At 39.1% G+C, this 23938-nt stretch overlaps 2 protein-coding genes across 2 annotated transcripts in view; one reads left to right on the top strand and one right to left on the bottom strand.

The window, feature by feature from the left end:
* Positions 1–23938, top strand: part of LOC137248252 (vitellogenin-2-like) — a 295451-nt gene that overhangs the window by 190446 nt on the left and 81067 nt on the right. The window lies entirely within an intron of this gene.
* Positions 14385–15004, bottom strand: LOC137248249 (uncharacterized). The gene has a single exon (XM_067779125.1). The coding sequence runs from the start codon at positions 14892–14894 to the stop codon at positions 14529–14531; it is 366 nt and encodes a 121-aa protein (XP_067635226.1). The 5' UTR covers positions 14895–15004; the 3' UTR covers positions 14385–14528.

The following is a 23938-nucleotide window of genomic DNA, read 5'->3' as shown; positions in this document are numbered from 1 at the left end:
CCGTCTGCCAGCACAGAATATATAGGTTTGCGACATCCGCTCAACGCAGCTCCTGCCTTGGGTGGTGCCACTTTCCTAGATGTTCTGGTCTCCGCGACGGCAACCCCTCGACGGGTTTCATCGCGCCATGTTGCCAGGTCGCAACCCCAAATCATCCGGGTACTCCAATGCTTGCCCAAGGGCGCCCAGTCCCAAGGCCACACCAGCAATTGCGTCCTGGCCTTCCACAACCTAGGCGTAGTCACCCGTCACTTACCCCAAGAGTGGCGGCGTCACCCCTCATGCACTTCAGAATTCTGCAGTTAAACTGTAATGGACTAACTGGGAAGATTACGGAGATAGTCGATTTCATGAAGCGGCACAACATCCGCATTGCTGCGATTCAAGAGACTAAACTCACAGCAAGATCTGCATTGCAGACCTGCTCTGGGTATAATGTCCACAGGAAAGACCGCGAGAACGGAAATGGAGGCGGCCTCGCGTTTATTATACACCACTCTGTGCAATATTATATATTTGATCCTGGCATCGACCGCAGGGACAATGTCTGAGAACGTCAAGGCCTATCTGTTCGGTCAGGCGATGCAAATCTAGAAATCATCAACATCTACATCCCTCCTGTCACCTGTTGCCCCAGTGGATACCGCCCTAATATCGAGGCCTTACTCACTGGCAACAATCGCATTATCTTAGGCGATTTCAATGCCCATCACGACCTATGGCATTCAAACTTTCGGGCGGACAGTAGGGGTGAGATGTTGGCGGATCAAATAGAAGAAACGACGTTCTGCACAATAAGCGGAGACGCCCCCACACGTATGGTAGGAAGCTGTCGTAGCTCGCCAGATATCTCAATCGTGACCGCAGAACTCGTAAACTGCGTCAACTGGCAGCCGATGGTAACATAGGCATCCGACCACCTGCCCATACTTATTTCGTTCGAGCGTACCGCCGACTTCTCGTCACCGAAAAACGCACTTTCATAAACTTCAAAAAAGGAAAGTGGGAAGAATATAAATCTGCAACAGACAGCAGCTTTGCTGCCCTCCCTATCCCGACTGATGCCCGCCAAGGGGAGCGTGCCTTCCGTAAGGTCATTGAATCCGCCTCGGCACATTTCATTCCCGCCGGGAGAATTCCCGAAATCCGGCCCCACTTCCCGCCGGAGGCCGCGAGCTTAGCAAGGGAATGCGACCTTATAAGACAGCTTGATCCAGGCGACCGCCAAATAAGGGATATAAACCAACGCATCAGATTGCTTGTGGACGAACACAAGCGGACGAAATGAGAAGAGCACCTAAGAGGTTGTAACCTCTCTACCGGTGTAGGTAAACTTTGGTCCACCTTAAAGTCCCTATCGAATCCGACTAAGCACAAAGACAAAGTTTCCATCGCCTTTGGCGATAAGGTGCTGTCGAATGCGAAAAAATGCGCGAGCGCTTTCTGCCGACAATATATAATGCATCCTACGGTTGACAAAGGTAGACGGAGAGCCAATAGACACGCACATAAACACAAATTCAGCGCGTCACCAGTCACCATCACCGCTAGAGAGGTTGAGGGCGCCATTGGTCGCGCTAAACCATCCAAAGCAGTGGGCCCAGACGGCATAGCCATGCCGATGCTAAAAAACCTAGGGAAAGAGGGTTTCAAATATTTAGCGCATGTCTTCAACCTGTCTCTTTCCACCTTTGTCATACCCGAGAAATGGAAAATGGCCAAGGTGGTCCCGCTACTAAAGCCTGGGAAACCAGCTAACATAGGTGAGTCATATCGTCCGATATCTCTCCTATCGCCAGTGGCAAAGACGCTTGAAGCCATTTTGCTCCCTTATTTACAAGCACATTTGCAGCTAGCCCCTCATCAGCATGGCTTCAGAAAACTCCATAGCACTACCTCCGCGCTAAATGTCATTAACACCCAGATAAATTGCGGTTTGAATCAATACCCCCACCATAGAACAGTACTCGTAGCGCTAGACTTATCAAAAGCCTTTGATACGGTCAACCATGGCTCGTTACTGCAAGACCTGGAAGGGTCTACCCTTCCCCCATGTCTTAAAAGGTGGACCGCAAATTATCTGGGTGGTCGGCAGGCATCGGTGCAATTCAGAAACGAAACATCAAAACCAAGGAGAATTAAACAGGGGGTGCCACAGGGTGGTGTCCTATCCCCACTTTTGTTTAATTTCTACATATCTAAGCTACCTTCACCACCGGAAGGAGTCACAATCGTTTCCTACGCCGATGACTGCACAATAATGGCCACAGGCCCAGGCCCAGAGATCGATGAGCTATGCAATAAAATAAACGGCTATCTCCCTGATCTCTCCAGTTTTTTCGCCTCGCGAAACCTGGCATTGTCACCGACTAAATCTTCCGCGACCTTATTTACAACATGGACGCCCCAAATGTCGACCATATTGAACATCCACGTCGATGGCACTATGCTACCGACTGTCCTACACCCCAAAATCTTGGGGGTGCCGTTTGATCAGGATCTACATTTTGGTGCGCACGCAACCGCAGTTGTTCCGAGAATTCAGAGCCGTAATAAAATCCTCAAATCACTTGCTGGCAGTACCTGGGGAAAAGATAAAGAAACGCTCATGACCACATACAAAGCAATTAGCCAGCCGATTACGTGCTACGCGTCACCCATATGGTCGCCAAGCCTAAAAACCACCCACTGGAAGAAACTACAGGCCTGCCAAAATACTGCTCTCAGAATCGCCACGGGCTGTCTTCTTATGTCCCCAGAACACCATCTGCATAATGAGGCGAGAATACTCTCCATCAGGGAGAGAAATGAGATGCTGACCAAACAGTTTCTGTTGAATACCCAGAAAACTGGGCATCCCAACAGACATCTGATTGACGAACCAGCACCGCCTAGGGGCCTAAGGAGTCATCTCCGTAAGCATTTTGAGGAAATACGGCACCTGAGAACCCAGCCGTATTAAGCTAAAAAACACAAGCAGGTCCTTGGTGAACTCCATAGACAGACGTCGGACCTTTATGTCGGGAATTGCCGGTGAATCCAGTACTTGAAGAAAAATATCCAGAACTCGCGGAAGAGGAACGCATACTCCCCAGGGCAACGCGTGTCACTCTTGCTCAACTTCGTTCTGGATACTGTAACAGGTTAAACTCTTACCTATCCAGAATCAACCCCGACATACAAAATGTATGTCCCGCTTGCAATGTGTCCCCACATGACACCAACAATCTATTTAATTGTAATGTGGAACCAACGCCTCTAACACCCCTTTCCTTATGGTCCACCCCTGTTGAAACAACAAGTTTCCTTGGACTCCCGTTAGAGGATATTGATGACAATTTGTGATCGGTCGCGGCTATTGGGTGGGGCGAGCATTGCTACAACAACAACAACAACAGAATAGTTTGGTATTGAAAATAAGCAAAATCGGATGATAACCACGCCACCTTTTATATATATAACATTTTGGAAAACACAAAAAACCTGATTATTTAATAAATAATACACCTAGAATGTTAAAATTTGACGTGTGTACTGATACTGACTCTTAATAAATAATTTGAAAAAAATTTCTAAAATGGGCGTCGCAGCGCCCACTTGTGATAAAATCAATTTTACAAATATTATCATAAATCAAAAATCGTTAAACCTAACGTAACAAAATTCGACAGAGAGGTTGCCTTTACTATAAGGAATGCTTTGAAGAAAAAGTAATGAAATCGGTTAAACCCCGCCCCCTTTTATATAAAAGATTTTTAAAAGGGTCGTGGGCGAATAAAATAAGCTATATGTTTGCAAAAAAGAGCTTTATATCAATGGTATTTCATTTCCCAAGTGGATTTATAACAATAAATAGGAAAAACTTCAAATTAAAAAAATGGGCGTGGAACCGCGCCCTTTACGACTAAGCAATTTCCTATGTTTGGGGAGGCATAACTCGAAGAAAAATTTGTTCGGAATAGAATCATATGTATGTATATGTATTATGTACGAAGCCTTGTAGCACATTTAACAAAACAAACAACAACATCATTTCAAGTGTACAGGAAAGAAAAGCCAAGAAAAAAAGAGGGAGAAGGAGAGATGAGAAGCTAAAACCGAAAGCGGTACCGGCCGGACTTATTGAATTGTTATCGGTGGGTTATGGGCGTGTTATCCGTATATTTTCGACGAGTTATCGGTTTCGACGAGTCATCGAATAGTTATCACAATGTTATAACAAATTTGTTGTCGATGCCATAATACTGAGTTATTAGCTTTTTTTTTATGAGTTATCGTTTCGTTATCGAAAAACTACAGGTTTTGTTATCAAAAATTTATTTATTTAGGTATTATGGAAAAAATGTCGATTTTTACTCGAAATTGGTCTATTTGTTATGGGTGTGCTAGCGTTTTGATATCGACGAGTTATAAGCCTGCTATCGAATTTTTTTGGTGTCGGTTTTGTCGAAATTTTATCGATTCAACATCAACAAGTTATCTATTAGTTATCGTAGTAAACGGGACAATGGTTTGTAATGTAACAAATAAGGACAGTACACGGAAAAGTTGACGTCTCTTTCTTCTTTAGGACGATGCCGATGATAACTTCGGAGAAAACCTGATCATTTGGTGTGAAATTTGTCTGGTAAAAAATATCATGAAGCAACGGACGGTACTTCGCAATTGACAGTAAAAACCATTCCATAATATGAACAGACCAGCAACCCATTGCGAATTTAAATATTTGAATACTAAATAGCTGTTAAAAAGAAGAAGAAGAATATCAGCTAATTGTGATGTGTCCCCATATGACATCAACCATCTTTTCATTTGTAATGTGAAACCTACGCCTCTACCACCAATCTCCCTATGGTCCGCCCCTGTTGAAAAAGCCAGTTTCCTTGGACTCCCGTTAGAGGACTTTGTTGACAATTTATGAGTGGTTGTGCCCATTGAAAGGGGCGAAGCACTGTTAATACACAACAACATAAGCTAATAGTGTAAAAAGTTGCAACACAAAAAAAAAAAATAATAATAATACCGCTACCCATTTAAGCGAGGCTCATTGTAAGAGCAACATAAATCTGTGAGTATTATAGAGAGCACCAAAATGTTTCCCATACATAAAGATAAAAGGAGTGGTAAAGCAGAGACATATATCTCTTCTAAATTGCGAGCTTATATCCTCCACCGAAAGTTATAAAAAATTTGTTTATCAAAATGTGTTTGCTGTGATATGAATAATGAGTCAGACGTAAAGGGGAACGTCAATATTCTAGCGGGTGAGTTTTTGTGTAGGGCACAAATAGCAGAAGGGTTCCATGAGTACAAATTTTGCTGTAAGCGATGTTTGTCAAACAAGACATTTTGGTATTCAAGGGCATGAAAATTTTAGTTTCTACTGACTCAATAAATCGTATGCATGCGAGAGTGACCATAAAAGCGTCTTCTAATAGTTTGAAATCAGCAGACTGTTTGCATTCCTCGTCTTTTTTCTTCCCATCTCACTACTCAAAATATTTAATGGAACGTTTCAAAAACAAGGGGCCAATGTTTTACCAAAGACGAGCAAACCACCAAACTGCCAAAGCTACATCTTTTGGCGTTATATTGATCAGCGCTGAAGTGAAAACTCAAGGTAACAAAAGGATTGTGAAGCTAAGCTTTTCAGATACTGTTCTTATTGAAAATACGTAACTCACATAGTATTTTTTATTACTTATTTAAAAAAGTGATAGTGATTTCTTGCTATATAAATGTAAGTTTTTTTATTCGCACTCCTTGAGATCCCTGAAACTATGCTAATCCCCAAGTGAGCCGATAAAAAATGCCAAAACCCTGTTCTATTTCCTACATTTCACCGCCTGTTTCGCAGATTTCTATATAAAATTCAAACTTTGTACGGTTTCATACAATGTTCTAAAGTATATACAGTTTGCACTGACAACGAAAAAGCTCAACTAGACTGGTATAATATTTGATTATTCTGCACCTTGTGTTATCGTTCGAATCGCTGAACTGTTGGACAAGTAACTCAAAAAATCATGCAATATTTTTTTATTTAGGGATTCATTCTGTATTGCGAACTATATCTCAGACGAACGATTCGTCTCCAAAAGATTTCCCCTAGCAATGGTATTCTTTATCATTTTCATTCGGCCTTTACGTTTCTTACTTTATATTAAACAGGGAGGCGAAAGCAGTTGTCAAATGATATGTTGCTTTCGTTTAACATAGTGCAAATACACTAGCGATTCGTCTCTGAGGCGAAACGATCGTTCATTTCGTAATAGAGAATGAGGCCTTTAAATGTTTTTTATTTAAAACACTACTATGGTAATAGTACTTCACAATTAAATTACTCGCGCACTTCACTTACAACGTTTTAAAATCAAACTGATTGAGTATTCCTTCATTTGCGCCGCAATTATACACTCAGTTGCCTCGCTCGCATATTTATCCTAGGGTCTTGTTTTTTTCGAACGTCCACTTGCTTATTTATTTCTCGTGTCTGCATCTCAAATTGGATTTGGCTATATACATATACATGCGTGAGTAATGTCATCTGCGCTCTTTGTTACGGTGTATATGCTGTCGTCGCTCTAAGATGCTGTTTACATCTATCTATAAATCTTATAAAATAAAGTCGCTAAATGCCATGTACGCACATAACTTCACACAGAATGCTTCGATTTTAAAACGGTTTTTTGCATTTGAAAGCTTAGCTACGTGAGGTGGTACAGTTAATATAAATTGCAGGTATATATTATAGGGGCGTGGCCAATTGCCGAAATGTAGTAACAAATCATAAAATTTTTGTTTACACAGCTATAACTCATAAACGGATGGATGGATTTAAAAAATTCTACTTTTCAGTAAAACTTTGAAATATTTACCTTCGATCTGCGTCAAAAAAAATACTTGCTTCCTTTCTTATATCAGCCAAATTGCTTAAACAAAAGTAACATTTTTACCAAAAAATGCGTGTGTGTAGTTGATCGCTGTCAACTGTGCGCGCTTATTGCTTTTGAGTGAGGCATGATGCGACTCATACGTACATATATAGCATTCGCTGCGTTATTTAACTTCGGGCGTAGATTTATAGGTATGTATTGATGTACATCACTACATAGTATAAAAAAAGTCGCCTTTTCTCTTCCTATGTCCCTTTGAATGCTTAAACCTTTAAAAATACGCAACGGATTTTGATGCGCTTTTTTAATAGATAAAGAGTGATTGAAGAGGAAGGAACGGATGAACATATGTGGCTGAAAATTGGTGCAAGGGTAGCTTAGAGCCAGGAGACAGACATAGGATAATTTTTCCCGTTCTGGCTAGGGTATTGAGATCAAAACGTGGACCTGGGTAATCCTGGGATATGTTTGTACAATATGGGTATCAAATGGAAGCCGTTTATGAGTACTTTAATACGGGATATTTTTCATACCCGCGGGTGTCTAGGGTCTCGAGATATAAGCGAAAACGTGGACGCGGGTACCCCTAGAATGCGTTTATTGAATATGGACAACAAATGAAATCTGTTGCTGAGTGCTTTAGTACAGAGTAATTTTTATATCGCTGGGTGACTAGGGTCTCAAGATATAGCCAAAACCTGGACCCGGATACCCCTAGAATGTGTGTGTAATATGGATAGCAAATGAAAGCTGCTGGTGAGAGCTTTAAAGTAATTTTCATTATCATATTCGATTTAGTCGCATCAACCTGGAAAACTGATAAATATGCATGCGAAGCCGAAATAAAGACATGAATTAATAATACCCACATAACTATTTACATACGTCCTATTCGATTTACCTGGCAATAAGGGATGAGGAAGAATGGGAAAAACTTGAGAGAAGAGAAAAGAGGAAAAGAAAAGGAGACTGAGAAAGAGATAGAGTGAGACGAAGAAAGAGTTAGACGGAAAAAGCTTATTAAAATGTATGCAGATAGACCAAATTTAGGGCAAAACAACGTCTGACGGGTCTGCTAGTATACATATATTTCTTAGTATTATTTTATAGCATTTATTCGCCAGCATCAATTGCTTGTATTCGACACAATATCATGAATACGCTTAGTAACTATTTTACTATTTTGCATATGGTTTAACAATTTTAAGAGTCGTTTTCTCAAGTAAACTTTAAGGTTTCTCTGTCCTATAAAAGCATTTTTTGGTTCATATTCGTGTTTATAGGACAGATAAATTTTAAAGGTCACATGAGAAATCGGCCGTAAGATAGAAAAATTAAACACGCCAAGCGTTTGCGGCCGTGTTGGAATTGTGCTACCGAGCTGAATGTCCAGAGTTTCAAGTCTCGGGGAAAGAAACATCAAATATTTTGGAAAACGGTTCTTTAAGCTGAGTCCCCCTCGAATGTGGTTCACCAAACACTTGGATTGTATTTCTGTTTTGAAAAACTTTTCAGCGAAAATTCATTTGTCTTGCGTTCGGAGCCGTCGTAAAACTTACTTACGCAAATTGGACAAGAAGCTCGGCTTACACCACTTGGGTATATCGCGGCTTGTATTTATTTTAATTTATTATTATTTATCGATCACATCGAAGTATTACACGTTTCAAGTTCCCATGAAAGACTTTGTTCGCTTGGAAAACTAGCACAGTCCGTTATTTAAGTGAAAGACTAGCAGGTCGTTGTTCGCGTGAAAAACTTGCACGTTCTAGCTGTAGGTGCTACCAACCTAGGCTTCCAAGCGAAGAACGAACTGCGCTAGTTTTTTACGCGAATAACATAAAAGTGCTAGTCTTCCATGGGACCGACAATGTATCTCTATACATAAACGTGAAAGTCTTTACCGGGTCGGAGCATCACGCCTAAACTACACCACAGAAAAACGCGAAAATGTATAGGGTTCCACATTTTGTCCTCAGACCGGTATTAGGCATGGTTGATTTACAACAAATGTCGGAAAGTTAACTAGGGGCCGACCTTTTCTAATAAAATAGTGTATAATGCGATTTGTTTGAAATTCGGTATATGGGTACTTCCATGACTAGCTCATTATTTGAAAAATATTTCATTCCGGGACCGACCTATTCCAAAAGATTTAATTAAGGATGCCATTCTCTTGAAATTCGGTTAGAGTTTTAACAAGGGGTGGTGGTTAAGAAGATTAGGAAGATAGAAAATGGAGATATACGAAAATCCTTAGTTAAAAAACAGAAAAAGGAAAATAAGGGATTGGAGTAGGAATTGAAGACGGGGAGAGAGATAAAGGGAAGAGGAAGATAAAAAAGTGAGGGTCAGGGTGAGGGGAGGAAATAAGTTGGCAGCAGAAAAGAAAGAAAGGGTGTTTAGAGAAGAAAAAACTCGAGAAAGTCAAAGGGAGAAGATACGATGGAAAGACAAGCAGAGAGGAGAGAGAGGCAATATGATACAAACATTTTCTTCTACAGAAGCAAAAAAATGTCTCTGTTTACTGGGAGAGTAGATACATCGCAGGGAGAACGCCGGAATTATATATTATATAGACATATATTTCTTCTGACTACTCTAGTTTCACTTAAAATCGCTGAGAGTGCAGATCTTGTTGTAAAAAATCCCTTTTATTTTTTATTTAATCATTTAACATATTAATCTTGAGTAGTACTAATTTTTGCCATCGCTAATCATTAACCTTCATCCAAGAGGTAGTCTGAGTTTGTATTGACTTTTACTTTGATGAGCACATAAATATGCGATTTAATTTGTCTGGTTGCATTAGTTGCAATCAATCTAAAGTTTTTTATGTCTTGAGATGCACTCATCAGTCGGTAGTTGCATGCACATATATGTAAGTATATCGGTACTTACATATGTGGGCAGATGTGCAAATTAATGTTTGAATTGTTGGCTGAGAACACACAAGTTGTGTGAAAATGTTTATATTTCTAGTTTGCGCATGCGCATAGCAACATTTTTATTTATTCGATCAATATGCATTCTTATATATTGTAAAGCTTTTTATGACTGATTGGCGTATATATATGTAACGACACTTTAAGAGACTCTGTACATAGCGAGTCAGAGTCAAGAGTTTCTATATGTTAGCGAAAATATTTTTGTATAAGTCACACAGCCATGGCTCTGGCTGACTCGTGAAAATCGAAATGATACATGTGGTGTAGATCCTATAAAGTATGTAAATTGTTTAGTTGAAAAAAATTCCTTTTGTATTTTTTTTACTATAAACAAATCAGTTATGGTTTCGTTTCAAAACTGAAATGAGTTTCGAAAAATGGTGAAAATTTGAAGACTTGCAAATAGAAGAAATATGAGGAAAATGGTGCCGTTGTAGCTATTTATTATCTATTAAGTAAACAAAGTCTTTTTATTTGTGTATTTGAAATAAGAAATACCTAATTCTAGAATGCTCAGCATATTGTTGTGAATATTAGCATTTCGATACATCACTATGCTGCTAGTAAATAAATGCACAACAACACCATAGCAATCAGCCGCACATGCACGTAAACATCAAAGCAATCGGCCACATGTACATGTAAACAGCAAAGCTAAGAGCGAAGAAAATACATTTGGTATATACTACGTTTAGTCTGCAAGTAAAAGCGAAGAAGAAAAAGAAACAGTCACACATCATGTAATCATCAGCTAAGAGAGAAAATGGCATCATTCGCACATATACAGGCATAAAGCTAAATAACCAATTATGAGATACAACTATTCGAGCAGGCTGTTCGTGAAAAGTCTGCACCTTAGAAGAAATAGGCGAGCGGTCAATTTGATTTTAACACGCTATCAGTCATGCGCGCGAGTAGTCTAATTGTGAAGTACTACTGCCAAAGTAGTGTCAATAAAGAAAATTTTGCTATTGTGAATATTTGAGTTATTTATTCGACAGTTCAAGAATTTGGCGGAAAACAACTTGATTTGGAAAATGTTCGGGCCTAATAGTGTTGATCTTATACTTACATTACGATATTCTCATTACTATTGTATCTACATACGTGTACTTTATGGTCCTTATGTTCTCAGGTTGTTACCACTTCGTTTACAAAAATAAAACATTTGTGATTAATGAATACAAATTATTATTCGCTTTTCTGTTTTTTATTACAATTATTGTTTCTCAAAATTTTTTATGTATTTGCATGATATATTTTTTAATTGTTTTATTGTACACTCATTTAAAATATTTACATATGAGCTTGCTATTACAAGTATTACATGTAAATATATTTATGTATGTATGTACGTATGCATAAGTGAGTGTAAAGTATGTACTGAAGAGCCAAGTATTAACTGCAATACATAGATCTGGAATCAAGAAAGATAAATTAAATAAAGTCTATAACAGTTCGTATCAGGAATGAATCTTTGGTGGGGGCTTTATTTTCAATATGGATCAAAACAGTATGATGGAAATGCCAAAAGGCAAATAACGTAGGTTCGGTTTTTCAAAGCGAGCTTTAACTCCAGTTGAAGCTTAATAGATTTTAACATGGCTACTATGATCGATAACAAAAACCTTTTCTGCTCATCAAAGTACAAGCGGCAAAAGTGGCAGGCTTCAGTTTCAAATGGAGTTTAAACTTACGCTGAAAAACCGGGCCTTAACATTGAACCAACACGTTACAAAAATAACCAGACCCTACCTCTTTACATCCGCTATCCGACGTTTCAGCCACATCCATTGTTCTATAATCTGTTGGCCTGCTTTTGACATTGCCTTCGTCGTTTTGTTATTGCAGCCTCTGCAGTAGTCAGCGACTCTAAGTACGAGATATCAACGTAATATAAAAGCGAATTAAAATCCAGCAGCTACGCTGACTATACCATGCTATGCGAATAAAAGATGATGCTTCAGTCAAGAAAGGCAGAGGAAAAGGTCAGCCTTCACTCCGCTGGAAGAACTATGTGAAAAACGATTTAAATTTCCTTGATGTTACCAATTGACTCAAATTAGCCAAATGCAGAAGCGACTCGAGCTTCTTGTTGGACGGCCAAACCGTTTAAGAGGTATGACGCCAATTGAGTATGTTAGGAAATAGATTAAGGCCCTTTATGAGGAACTTGCTAGCACGTAGACTCCCTAAGCCTCAGATCGGTTTAAGCAAATCATTGTGTTGAGCTTTCTGTAGGCTGGCAAATTTTTATTTCTTCCGAAAAGATTCCACCAATCTACGGAGCAATACGTTGGTGTTGGTTGCACCACTGTCGCATACAACCATAGCACCATTCTTGCCGAGCAACGATTTATATTCCATACTCGCTCCTCAATATTCGCTTTCCAGTTCAGTTTGCAGTCTATTTTTGGTCTCAGATATTTTTCAAAGGCAGGTGGCTTGTACTTTTTCTTGAAGAGTACTAAATCAGTATTCTCCGGATTCAGCGTAAAGCCGCGTTCCTGTGCTCACCTGCTTAGTTTTTCCACCACTCTTTCCATAATTGCGCTCGTCACGGAATGAAAGGGTGCCGAATTCAGAACCGCGGCGTTTTTGTCGTTCGTCATGTTCCTGAGTTTTGACAGGATATCACTTATGGTAGTGAGCCACAGCAGAAGTGAGAGCACCCCGCTCTGTGGTGTACCTCTACATATGTGCTTAATAACCATTGCTGCTCCAGCCCAGTTGATATCTCAGGGTTGGGAAGAAGGCAGTTGATTCTGCAATCCTTGCCGCGCCAAGAGCAGATTCTATCGCGGCTACTTTCACGTTATTGAAGGTGTCTTCCCCATCTACAAACGAGACCAGAGCAAATTGTTTATGCAGAAGGGATTTTAACACTATTCGACCCACTTCATGTAGCACAGTCTCTGCGGATTTTCGCCTTAAAGACGCGTGTTGAGCCATAGCAAGGGGGACTCACCAAACAGCTCCCATATGTGTATGTCTATTAATCTCTCGAGTTTGTAAGACGAAGTACGTGATTAACTTGAAACCCTCCGCCAGATCATGTTCCCTTCTGCTCGCATTTGGACTAAAAACCACCATTGTTTTCCTACATGCGGCGGTAATATTGTTATGATAGATACACGCACTCAAGGTTTTCATGATATTCTTAACTACAGATTTCTGGTTTTCACTAAGAAGAATATCAAGTCAGTTCTCTCATAGGGCACTATCATTTCAAATAACTCATCAGGTACTTCCTGATGTACCGTTTCTGCTATACGCGGTACACACCTGTGGTTTTCCAGAATGTGAGCATATATTAGGGCGTCAAGTATCCTATCAGCTGATTCTGCCAACGTTCCATCAGCACACTTCGCAAATGCTTTATTTGAATAATCATAGCAAGGATCTTGCCAAGTCTTGCTTAGTGCTTGGTGGGCATAATCCAGTTTCAATATTTTTTCCAAGATTTTTTCTTTGCAGTGCGTACGTTATTTTTATATTACCTCAGGGACGACAAGTAGTTCTGAAAGTCTCCCTTTGACATTCGTGACATTCATTGAAAACCTTTGCAAGATTTGACTTACTAAAGTCGGTATAGCTTGTATTCCCGCAAGGAATCAATGTCTTCTTTCACCTGGACATTAAACAGACAAGTTTCTACGCTACCGGGAAACTTTTCGCTAGAGGCATTACCCGATCGTCCACATTTTCTGTCGATTTGATGGGAGTTTTATTTTTACACTAACTATCGAATAAGATCCAAGAGGGTTTTTTTTTGGAATTCTGTGTGGTGCATAAATCTTCATCTCCCAGTGTATACCAGAAAGGACGAGTGAGTTATTTACATCGAGACGATCGATACGCTTTGGCCGTCTCATAACTCCACTCTGAGGTAGAAAGAAAGCGTTAAACCTATTCCTAATAAATCTATTTCTATTAAGTATATATGTTCTCCGTATACATGGTTGCAAAAACAGTGTGTAGTTTCTGGTCTCTAGGCCCATAATTTTTGAGCGCCACACACGGTTCTTACGCAAGGCAGATAAATATGTCCCAACCCAAAGGCTTCCCTGACCAGGTCATGTTTTCCGACACCGCAGTTTGAAAGCAGAGGAAGGGGAATCCACTGAGTTGGGAGAGGCAGGTGGAGGAAGACGTGACCTCCTTTGGTGTTCCAAATTGGCGTCGGCTATCGCGAAACAGACGTAGCTGGCGTGACTTTTTACGAAACTGCTAAAATTGCTTGGGCGGCTAAGCGACCGTTAAATAATAAAGCGACGATTGCTCTCAGTTAGCCAGTGTGGGGGCCGATTAGAGAGACCATCAGTTCTGTGTTCCGTAGAAACCGTTCGACAGCCGTCTTTCCTGGTATCACCGCACATAATTTCTACAGCTTCTGTATAAGCGCAGCACGGAAGAAGGCCAAATCAATATACTAATTACAATTTATAAGAAAAAATCATCTTCGTTTTAATTGAGTGAGAAATATCACGCGGTGTTTCCATAGCCTGTGAATGATGGATATAACGAAAAGTTAACGAAATTATTATTTCACTGAAAACCAATTTTATTTAAAAAATGCAGTAGACAAATTTTTAATTATGTACATATATAAAAACAAATCACAACAAACGTTCTTCAAAAAATTCAGAGTAACATTGGTGTCAAGCCGACGATAATTTTTTCTTTACCACCAGCCGCCACCGCTGTTCCAGCCACTATTTCCACCTCTCCAACCACCACCATAGCTGCCATAACTACCATATCCACCACCGCCATGACCTCCGTAACCTCCACTGCTATAACCGCCATAGCCTCCATGGCCGCCACCATATCCACCACCGCTTCCGCCTCGTAAAGTAATAACTTTAACAATTTTCGGTGAAGAATAACCGCTACTGTATCCTCCACCATAACCACCGCCACCATAGCCACCATAGCCACCCCAACCACCAGAGCCACCCCATCCACCGGAACCACCAGACCAGCCGCTACGTATGTAGCCTGCGGAAGCTAACGCCACAAGAGCACACAGAACAATTAGGACCTTCATTTTTCTTACACTTTTTTACAATTGGCACTGCCAGAAGAACAAAAAAATAGAGATAAGATTATGACGAACGCTTGGAGGTGATGAACTCCTGTACGAGAGTATCTATGACCGAATTTGCACTGATATCGAGATGCAGAACGACTACGGTATTTATATTCAGTACAAATATGCTAAAAAAAATTTTATGACTACCTGTCATTCTACGCTACAAATACATACAAAGCGGGAGTCTGTCATTCTGTCTGTATGTCTCTTATTAGCTGACCGACCCAGACCATCCAAAAAGCTTCTTGGTAGTCAAATGGTGTAAAATGAAATATAATTCGCATTCCGACAAAGCAACGTGAATGTGTGAGTGTTTGGAACATTTGCACACGTACTGCGGTAGTAATAAATATTTACATTGTTGCTGTTACTGCTTTTTCTTGTTGTTTTAGTTATTTTTGGTTTTAAGCACTTCATTGTACAGGTGAACTATTAAACTGTTGACACCAAGTTTTTTTGTCGCACATAGCGATAAGACCACGGCCAACTACTTTGACACATTATAATACCCGCACTCACATAGATACATAGGCATGCGTAAACGCCGATGTCAGTTTCTAGAGTTTCAAAATTTCTGCAACAACTTTACAAAGTAACGGTAAAGCTTTGGCATTGTTCGGAGTGCCCTATGTGTATGTGAAACACAAAATCATAAAAAGGTCTTGAATAAATTTTAAATATATGTCATATACCTGGTTGTAAAGTATAAAAACAAATTATTTTCATTAAAAAAGCCATTGAGAAGGGCTTATTAGAAGTGTAGTACTAATCGGTAATATATTCTTCTTCTTCTAGGAATCAAGATATTCCTCGAAAGTTTTGGGGAGTTGCATGGATGTTGAACACCTCTGTCCGATATTGATCAGCAACGTTCAGCAAAATAGCACCACCAACGTATTACTTAGCCCAACCAACACAAGAACGATTTGATATGACCATGTCCAATCTTATAGGTCTTCCAATGCCCTCATTCTGTAAGGAAATTGGGATCGCCTGCCAAATATAAAGGATTCGCCGCCAGTAGCTGAGGTTGCAAATTGGTTTGGCGATGCTATAACTTGATCCCTTTGAAAACTTGCGATACACAGCTCCTTGAATCCCACTTCGGCAAAACTTTTTTAGAGTAAAGAAGTATTTTTCTGATTAAGGATGTTTTAATGCAATTTGTGGGATTTGGCAAATTCTTTGTCTTTCGCCATTTTCTTAATAAATACAACTGGTCTAATTATTCTAGCCCATAGCAGCTGTTGTGTTTGTTGTTGTTGTAGCGCAAAAACGCACTATATTGTTTTTTGAGAATGCTGCGAAAGTAACAGTACTAGCCGGACTGTCGATTTTCCCGGTCAAAGTTTCACTGAATGTTTTGGGGAGTGTTATCGATGTTGATTGTCCTTTGCCGTATATAGTTCCGGTATGTTCCAGTAACAAGCACCATTAAGGTACTAATCGGATCATCTAGAGAACGACTAATATGACCACATTAAAACTTTTGGGCTTTGTATTGCTTACCAAATCATTTTTAGCGGTATTAGTTGGTATGCGTTTTTCAAACCGATAACTGCTGGGATTCCCAGTCTCTTAACTAAGCTTTTAGAGTTTGGCACTAAGCTTGTTGCCGAAGTATACTCAGATGATATGTTCTTTTCCTGCTCCATTTACATCTCCCTATACCTGCCCAAATCCCGATTATTTGTACTCTTCCTCTTGCTGTTCTCTCTCCTCCACCAAGTCACGCCGATAAAAAATGTATAAGTTTCGGATTCCAACTCGATAACTTTCCCATAACAAACCGATAACTTTGTGATAATATATCGATAACTTTCGATAAGTAATCGACAACTCTTCGATAGATAATCGATCACTTCGCGTTCATAAATCAAAAAATTTCCGATAACATGACAATTTTTTGCTAAAAAATCGATAGTCGATGATAGCAAATCAATAAATTTTGGATTACAAATCAACAACTTCTCGGTAAGTAATCCATAACTCTTCAAAAAATCATTCGATTTGTTTTAGTTTCGATAACTTTTCGATGGAAAATCGATAACTTTTCGATAACAAAGCGACAACTTGTCCATGAAAAATCGATAATTCATTGATAAAATTTGTTACCCGTACAATATTTATTAGCAATTCTATTAAAGCACTTTGAAATACAGCTTTTTAATGTTTTAGGCAGAAATAGCTCTAAGCTAATGGTATCGTTGTATTTTTGGTACATATGGCTGATCTTTCCCATTTTCTGTAGAAAAACAGTTAAGGCAGCTCGCAAAGAGTGCTGCAAATGATTTATTATTATGCATTAATATTAAGCTAATTCACGTTCCTTCTCTCTGGATTTTGTAGCGCGGCAGGGAATATTCCAACTGCAGCCCGCGTTTTAGACATGAATTGTTTACCGCTCATTTGATCGACGAAACGGGTAGTACTCCATTGATAGCACATTCTTTTGTAAAAGGTATTCCCTCATGATAACCAAAATATACTCTTTCCTACTATAACAAGCCGGCCACTATACTTATTCGGTCCCTTTACAAAATAAAAGGATTGTAAAAAACTGTCGACTTGTAATCAGGCTTCGGATAGCACAAAAGGGGCTATGCTTATAAGGAATAATCTCTTCGAACCGTTGGGGACCGGCGTAAGATGTTGATAGCATAACTGTGGCATTGCAAAATCTAACTTTCCAGGTCTTGCTAAGGAGACATTGAAATACGTATCTATGTATGAGGTTCATATTATGAATGATAAAAATCGATAACAGGCCGATAACAAATTGGTAACTGATTCATTTTGTTGAGTTGATTTTCCTGCTGGATGGTCAATTGATATATACTGGAATGATTTTCCGTTATCCTTTGTCAAATTTGGATTGAGGACAAACCGGTTTCAGCATTGCGCCATCATCAGTGTCGATTTTTGAACATCAAATTAGTAAGACTCCGTTAGAAATTGATAGCTTTTTGACCTAAAACCGATAAATTTTCGTTAAAAAATCGATAGCTTTTAATAATTCGATAACACGCCGACAACAAATTGGTAGCACTCCTATAAAAAAGCCATAACTCAATAACAAATCCATATGAAATCAATAAATTTTTGATAGCATATCGATAATTCTTCGATGATAAACATATGGTTTTCGGCAACAAATCGCAAAATTTTTGATAACAAATCTTTAACTTTTCGATAACACATCGTTTAGTTTTTCCTAACAATCCCGTTATAAATCGAAAACTGTTCTATAAAGAAACCCATAATTCGTTGATAAATATCGGTAACTAGTCTGGTTTGAGTTGCGGCTTCAGCCCTGGCTTTCCTCCCTTTTCTTTTTTCTCTTCCTTTCCTTTTATATCCTTGCATTAACTTGGTGTCTGATTTCGCTCATATCAACTCTTTCTCGCACATTTTTTAACATTATGCTATAGTGCACTTAAGTGCAGTGACTACATTACGCTTACATTCTGCATTTGGTCCTACAGCATACCAATCCCACACACTACACCTACTACCCCCTTATAGCTTACCTCTTCCAGAGACTATGCTTACGCTTACACTTACCGTACCCAATGAGCAAACTCATTAAGGAGCTTTTGTGCGGGCTGTTGAAATAAATGGGGATGATCCGACACACAAGCTCTTTTTATCGAAGCCCGCTGGTGCCAGGTATGGAAGCAAGCGGTCATATTTGTTTTGGGAAGTAATTGCAAACAAAAAGAACTGGCAAGGTTTTTTGAAAGTTTATAAGGTATACAAGTCACTTACAAACCCGAAGCCTAGTGAGTAAGCATACATACTTATTTCAACCGGTTGGTATAGAAGCAGTTAAATAAGTAAACGAAAAAAGTATTTCAAAGAAGCTGTAACGACAACAATTTAAATTAAATATTAAGCTATAATTATATTGTTGTTGACTGGAAGCATACTGAATTCGTAGACATTTGCAAGCGGCATGATCACATTAGCGGTCAGTCAGCCTATTGAACAAGTATTGGCCAGCCCTCAGTAGTCTGGTTAGTAAGCTGCGGCAGATGAGGCAAGTAAACCAGTTCTTTATTTATAAACTACGCATTTAACGAAACATATTCATAACTAGAATAAATGCATATGTCCATGTGTGCATAATTGATTTTTGGGCGTGTTTTTGTTTATCTTAGGTAAGACTGAAGTGGCCGGTCCGCGAAGAACTCACGTAGACGGAATGAGTCCGTAATGTTACCAGAAGTGTGTTGATCTTATGTTGCAGCAACTTTTGTGGCATACATATAAATATAATCAGTGACTCAGCGGTTAACACAGTAATTATCACCCGCCCAATGTGTCGTATGGACGTTGATCTGAAACACGTCTACTACAGCGCGACAACAAACCATTCACTTTTTGACCCTACGTTTACTAAACTCACACACGCTCATAAGCAATTACTAATATATATTTAAGGTAATAATTGCGTACTTGAAAGCTTAAATCATTATCTCACTTGAGCTATTATCATGGCCATTGCATCTGCCCGCGTGTATGCGTTATAGCAATAAAAAGAATATCGTCAGTGAAGAATGATGCACAGTGGGTTTGTACTAAGAATTTTGTCCGATTTTGCATTGAATTTCAAAAATTATGTAACAATTTTAAAATACTTTTTTTTTTAGGAAAGCTCTACAACATTAACGTGTGCCCATTTGTATTCCACAGCTGGGTGATCCGCGTCCGTCGGGGTTAAGTTGCTGTACTTGCAAAGACGCATGCCATTTAGTTAGCTGAGGCCCGCACGTTCGTCCATGAACCGTTGGTTCTGAACGCTGCAGCCATATACAGAAGCGGTCAACTAAATATTTGTTTTTTAATACTTCCTTTATATTATAAAATATCTAGAAATTATACCAGATAGTGAACTGCCGTGGAAGCTTCCATGTGGAAGAGAGAGCGAAAAAAGCCTGCGTGGCACTGAACGCATGCAAGACAATGCTAGGATGAACATGGCACCTATAGTCCCAACTATCTCATTTGGTATTTATGGAAATTCTTACACAAATCCTTCAGTATGAGGTTGTTGATTGGTGGATAGCCACACAAAAATATATCATAAAACTAGAGAGTGTTTGCAGAGTATCAATGCATAGCATAACGGGAGCTCTAAAAACTACCCCGACAGCAGCATTTTATGGCACTCTGCACATCCCGCCTGCAGAGGTATTCGTCAACTTTGCAAGGCTTAGCGCCATCTAATATAGGGCAAACCAGCCTGAGCTTCGAAGGACAACTTGATGCCCCATTAGCACCGGAGGGTTGGCGCAATGACACGGAAATTACTTACATACTTAATTGGCGTGTAACCGTTTAAACGGTTATTGCCGTCAAACAAGGCGCGCCAGTCGCTTCTTCGCTCTGGCAACTGGCGCCCATTGGACACACCAAGGGAGTTTAAATCGTTTTCCACATCGCCCTCCTAGCGGAGTGGGGGTCGCTCTCTTCCTCTGCTTCCATATGCGGGTTCCGATAAAAATACTTTCTTAGCCAATGACTATGTTGATGTCTCGCCGCTTCATCCGATATTGTCATGATCCATGCTTCTGCACCATACAGCACGACGGGTACGATAAGTAACTTCTATAGCATGATTTTCATTTGGCGAGAGAGAACTTTACTTTTGAATTGCCTACCTAGTTCAGTAGTAGAAATTTCACGGTATAATATTCACATGTACTCCGATGTTCCAAATTAATATAAGGTCGGGTCTGCTGTTTACTATATCGATCCAGAAATAAGCAGATCCTAGAGGCTGCCAGATCACTGATGTGTGTTTCAGGCGGAAATTCCAGCCGTGAAGAAATCAGCAGAAATTTTGGAGGAATTGTGCTTAAGGTGTACTCGCATCAATATATATATATTTTGATAGTCAGGCGGCGATTAAGACAATAATCTAAAACTGTTCTTGATCAAGAAGTGTCCTGGAATGCAAGGAAGCACCAAAGAGGCTTCGCTCAGGCTGTTCCATACGTCTTAACAAGAATTCGCCCATGAAGGGTTATAAGGTAAGGAAAAGGCCGATGTAACGAGGGTAGACGTACCAATCAGTTTGGGAGAAATCAAAAGCAGACAAGAGTTGCAAATTTTCTATCCAGCATGTAGGCCGTGGACAGAAGCACGCGGCTGCAACATTTCTAAGATCATATGCAAATCCTACAACGTTGAACTGACAAAGTTGCTTATATCTCCAAATGGAGAATACGTAAGGCTCACAATGGGCATATTAACTGGGCACAGAGTTCAGGCGTCACATGCTTATAAGTTAGGCCTAGTCATTAACAGCAGATGTAGGAAGTGCGAGTTGCAGAATGAAACAGTTGAAGCTAGGTCCTGGAAAAGCTCTAGTATTCTAGCGATCGTGATATATAAAAAATCGTCCGAATTTGAAAATTTTTCGAGCATGTTCCAAGTAACTTTCCTGTGAAACTTGACACTTTGAATATAGTTTAGAATTCTATCTTATAATATTAAAGATAAAAAATTCTTCTAGAAGAGGTAGGGAGCACAATATATAGATATATTAGGAAATTCTCTAAGAGTTACAAATCGTTCGATAAATTTTCATGTTACTTCACATTAAGCCTTAAACGTGTTCAGCTAGTTCAGCTACCGTGGCAATCCAAGAAAATGAGAAATAATTTTCGCTAGGTGGCGCACAGGTCAAGATATTTAGGAAAATCTTACTGATCGAATGGGATCTTGCGATCAATGTTGAGAGGCTTAATATCTCATATATAATTGAGGAAACCGATGGCAATACATTAAAATCAGGGAAAATTTCGATAGCGAGATATAAAAAAACTTAGTACCATACGGTGGAACCTTACGATCAATGTTCAAGAAACTTCGCAACGCCATTTTTGAGAGACCCATGTCTTACACTTTGTTAGACAAAAACTGTTTAGGCTACACAACTACATACCCAAAAAAACAGGAATCTCTAAAAAAAATTTCGAAATTTTCGTATTATTTTCTCGAATTTTTCGAAAATGACTTTGAGACTGAAAAAAATATATAAGGCGCGTTAATTTCCGAAGCGATTTTAGGCCAAGCTTCTCTTCCAATTTGCGTCGTGCTACGTTTGATTTTTCCTAGAAATTGGCCGGACGGGACCAACTTGTTGTATGACGACTCCGAACGTCATCTGCTAGACAGATGAGTTTTCACTGAGAGCTTTTCATGGCAGAAACACACTCGGAGTGCTTGCCGAACACTGCCGAGGCTCTATCCCACTTAGAAAAATTTTCTTTTAATTGAAAAACTTGTTTCTAAGATTTTGATGTTGCTTTGCCCGAGGCGTGAACCCAGGATCGTCGGTGTGATAGGCTGAGCACGCTACCATTACACCACAGCGGCCGGCAAGACTCTGAGATTGGTTTCAGGTACATAATTCATAACATTTTTTTCTCAAATTATCGAAATTAAAAAAAAAATTTTAAAATGCGAAATTTCAACAAAATTTACACTGCAATTTTCTTTATCGCTGCTGTACGTCTGCCGTAGATGTTCCATAAGGTTTATGTTCTTGGTTGCTTGGTGTCAGAACAACTTTGATAATATATTATATATATAGTACACATACGAAGAAATCAGCTGAATATGTTGAGGTAAAACTTGCTATTTTCAATGCCAAACATAAACAGACACTTAAAATCTTTATAGCAATTGCATGTGCCTATAAATTTTTAAATCTGTGTGACTGCTTGTATATATGTATAAAGTTGATATAAAATAATAAAATATTTAAAACTAATGTTGTTGAACATTAAAATACTGTGCAGCAATGCGTCGTTTCCAGTAGCGGATGTTTATATTTGCATTAGTACAATGTTATTTAATTAGTTTTTTTTCACATAAATACAATGTAAAATAAGCATAAAAAATATAAATTCAGTAATTTTGCGGTTGTAAATTATGTGCAAATGCTTGACACTCTAGCATTATTGCAATAAAGCGCATCACTATGAACGACGACTGCGAACCCTTGCAAATTTTAAGTGTCTAATATGCATGTACAATTACTTATATGTATGTATGTTCATTAGACTGGGTCGATTTATTAGCCGATATCGAGCCATCGATTTTTCGATAGGATTTGGGCTCAGGAAATAAAGTTCCACTACGCATACCCAGAAATTTAATTTTCGAGCCTGAGAAATTTCAGTTTTTTGACTTTTCTTCGACTTTAATTTTTAAGGTTTTTTTATGACCTACTAAAAAATTGATATTTTTTTTGCAAAAAACTGTCATCGACAACGTTTTCAGCGGACAATTTTTGGTCGGACAGGGTATACATATGAAAATTTTTTTAGTAAGTCATGAAAAGACCTTAAAAATCAAAGTCGAAAAAAAGTAAAAAAAAAAATTAAATTTCGCAGGCTCGAAAATTTAATTTTTGGGTATGCGTAGTGGAACTTTTTTTCCTGAGCACAAATCCTATCGAAAAATCGATGACGCGATATCGGTTAACTTTCGTCCATACAAATCGACCCAGGTCGATATAAGGGCAAATCCCAAAAACTTTAACTTTTTTGGATACTCGGATTTTACACGCGGGCAAAACACTTAAGGCCATAAAAAAGTACAAGGACATTAAGTTTGACCTTTATACTCTCCGATCTGATGATTTTAAAAATCAGGAAAGTTGATAGTAAGTTTTTGCAGAACTTCGAAATGTAAAGAACGTCGATTTTTACACTTTTTCAATAAATTCGATAAAATATAGAGGCATCTCTGAAACGCTATGGAATTTAAACTGAATGTTGTTTTTGAGACGGAGATTCTAAAAGTATGAGCAAAATTAATATACCCCTCCTATACTCAAAACTATCATCCATCAAAATAGTGATACTTTTTTTTTGTCATTTTCAATATTGACAGTATTTTGCTTATAGCTTTTTGAGGCAACTGAGTATTGAAATTTGGATTATGCACGATAAAAGCCTATCAGGGACTAAAAATACGTGGGG

Source organism: Eurosta solidaginis, chromosome 4 (assembly GCF_040869045.1).
Source record: "Eurosta solidaginis isolate ZX-2024a chromosome 4, ASM4086904v1, whole genome shotgun sequence".
Classification (NCBI taxonomy): domain Eukaryota; kingdom Metazoa; phylum Arthropoda; class Insecta; order Diptera; family Tephritidae; genus Eurosta; species Eurosta solidaginis.
This window is presented reverse-complemented; position numbering and strand designations above follow the sequence as displayed.

Bases quoted from the DNA above. Each gene is read 5' to 3' on its own strand.
- LOC137248249 (XM_067779125.1), bottom strand. From the start codon at position 14,894: ATGAAGGTCCTAATTGTTCTGTGTGCTCTTGTGGCGTTAGCTTCCGCA.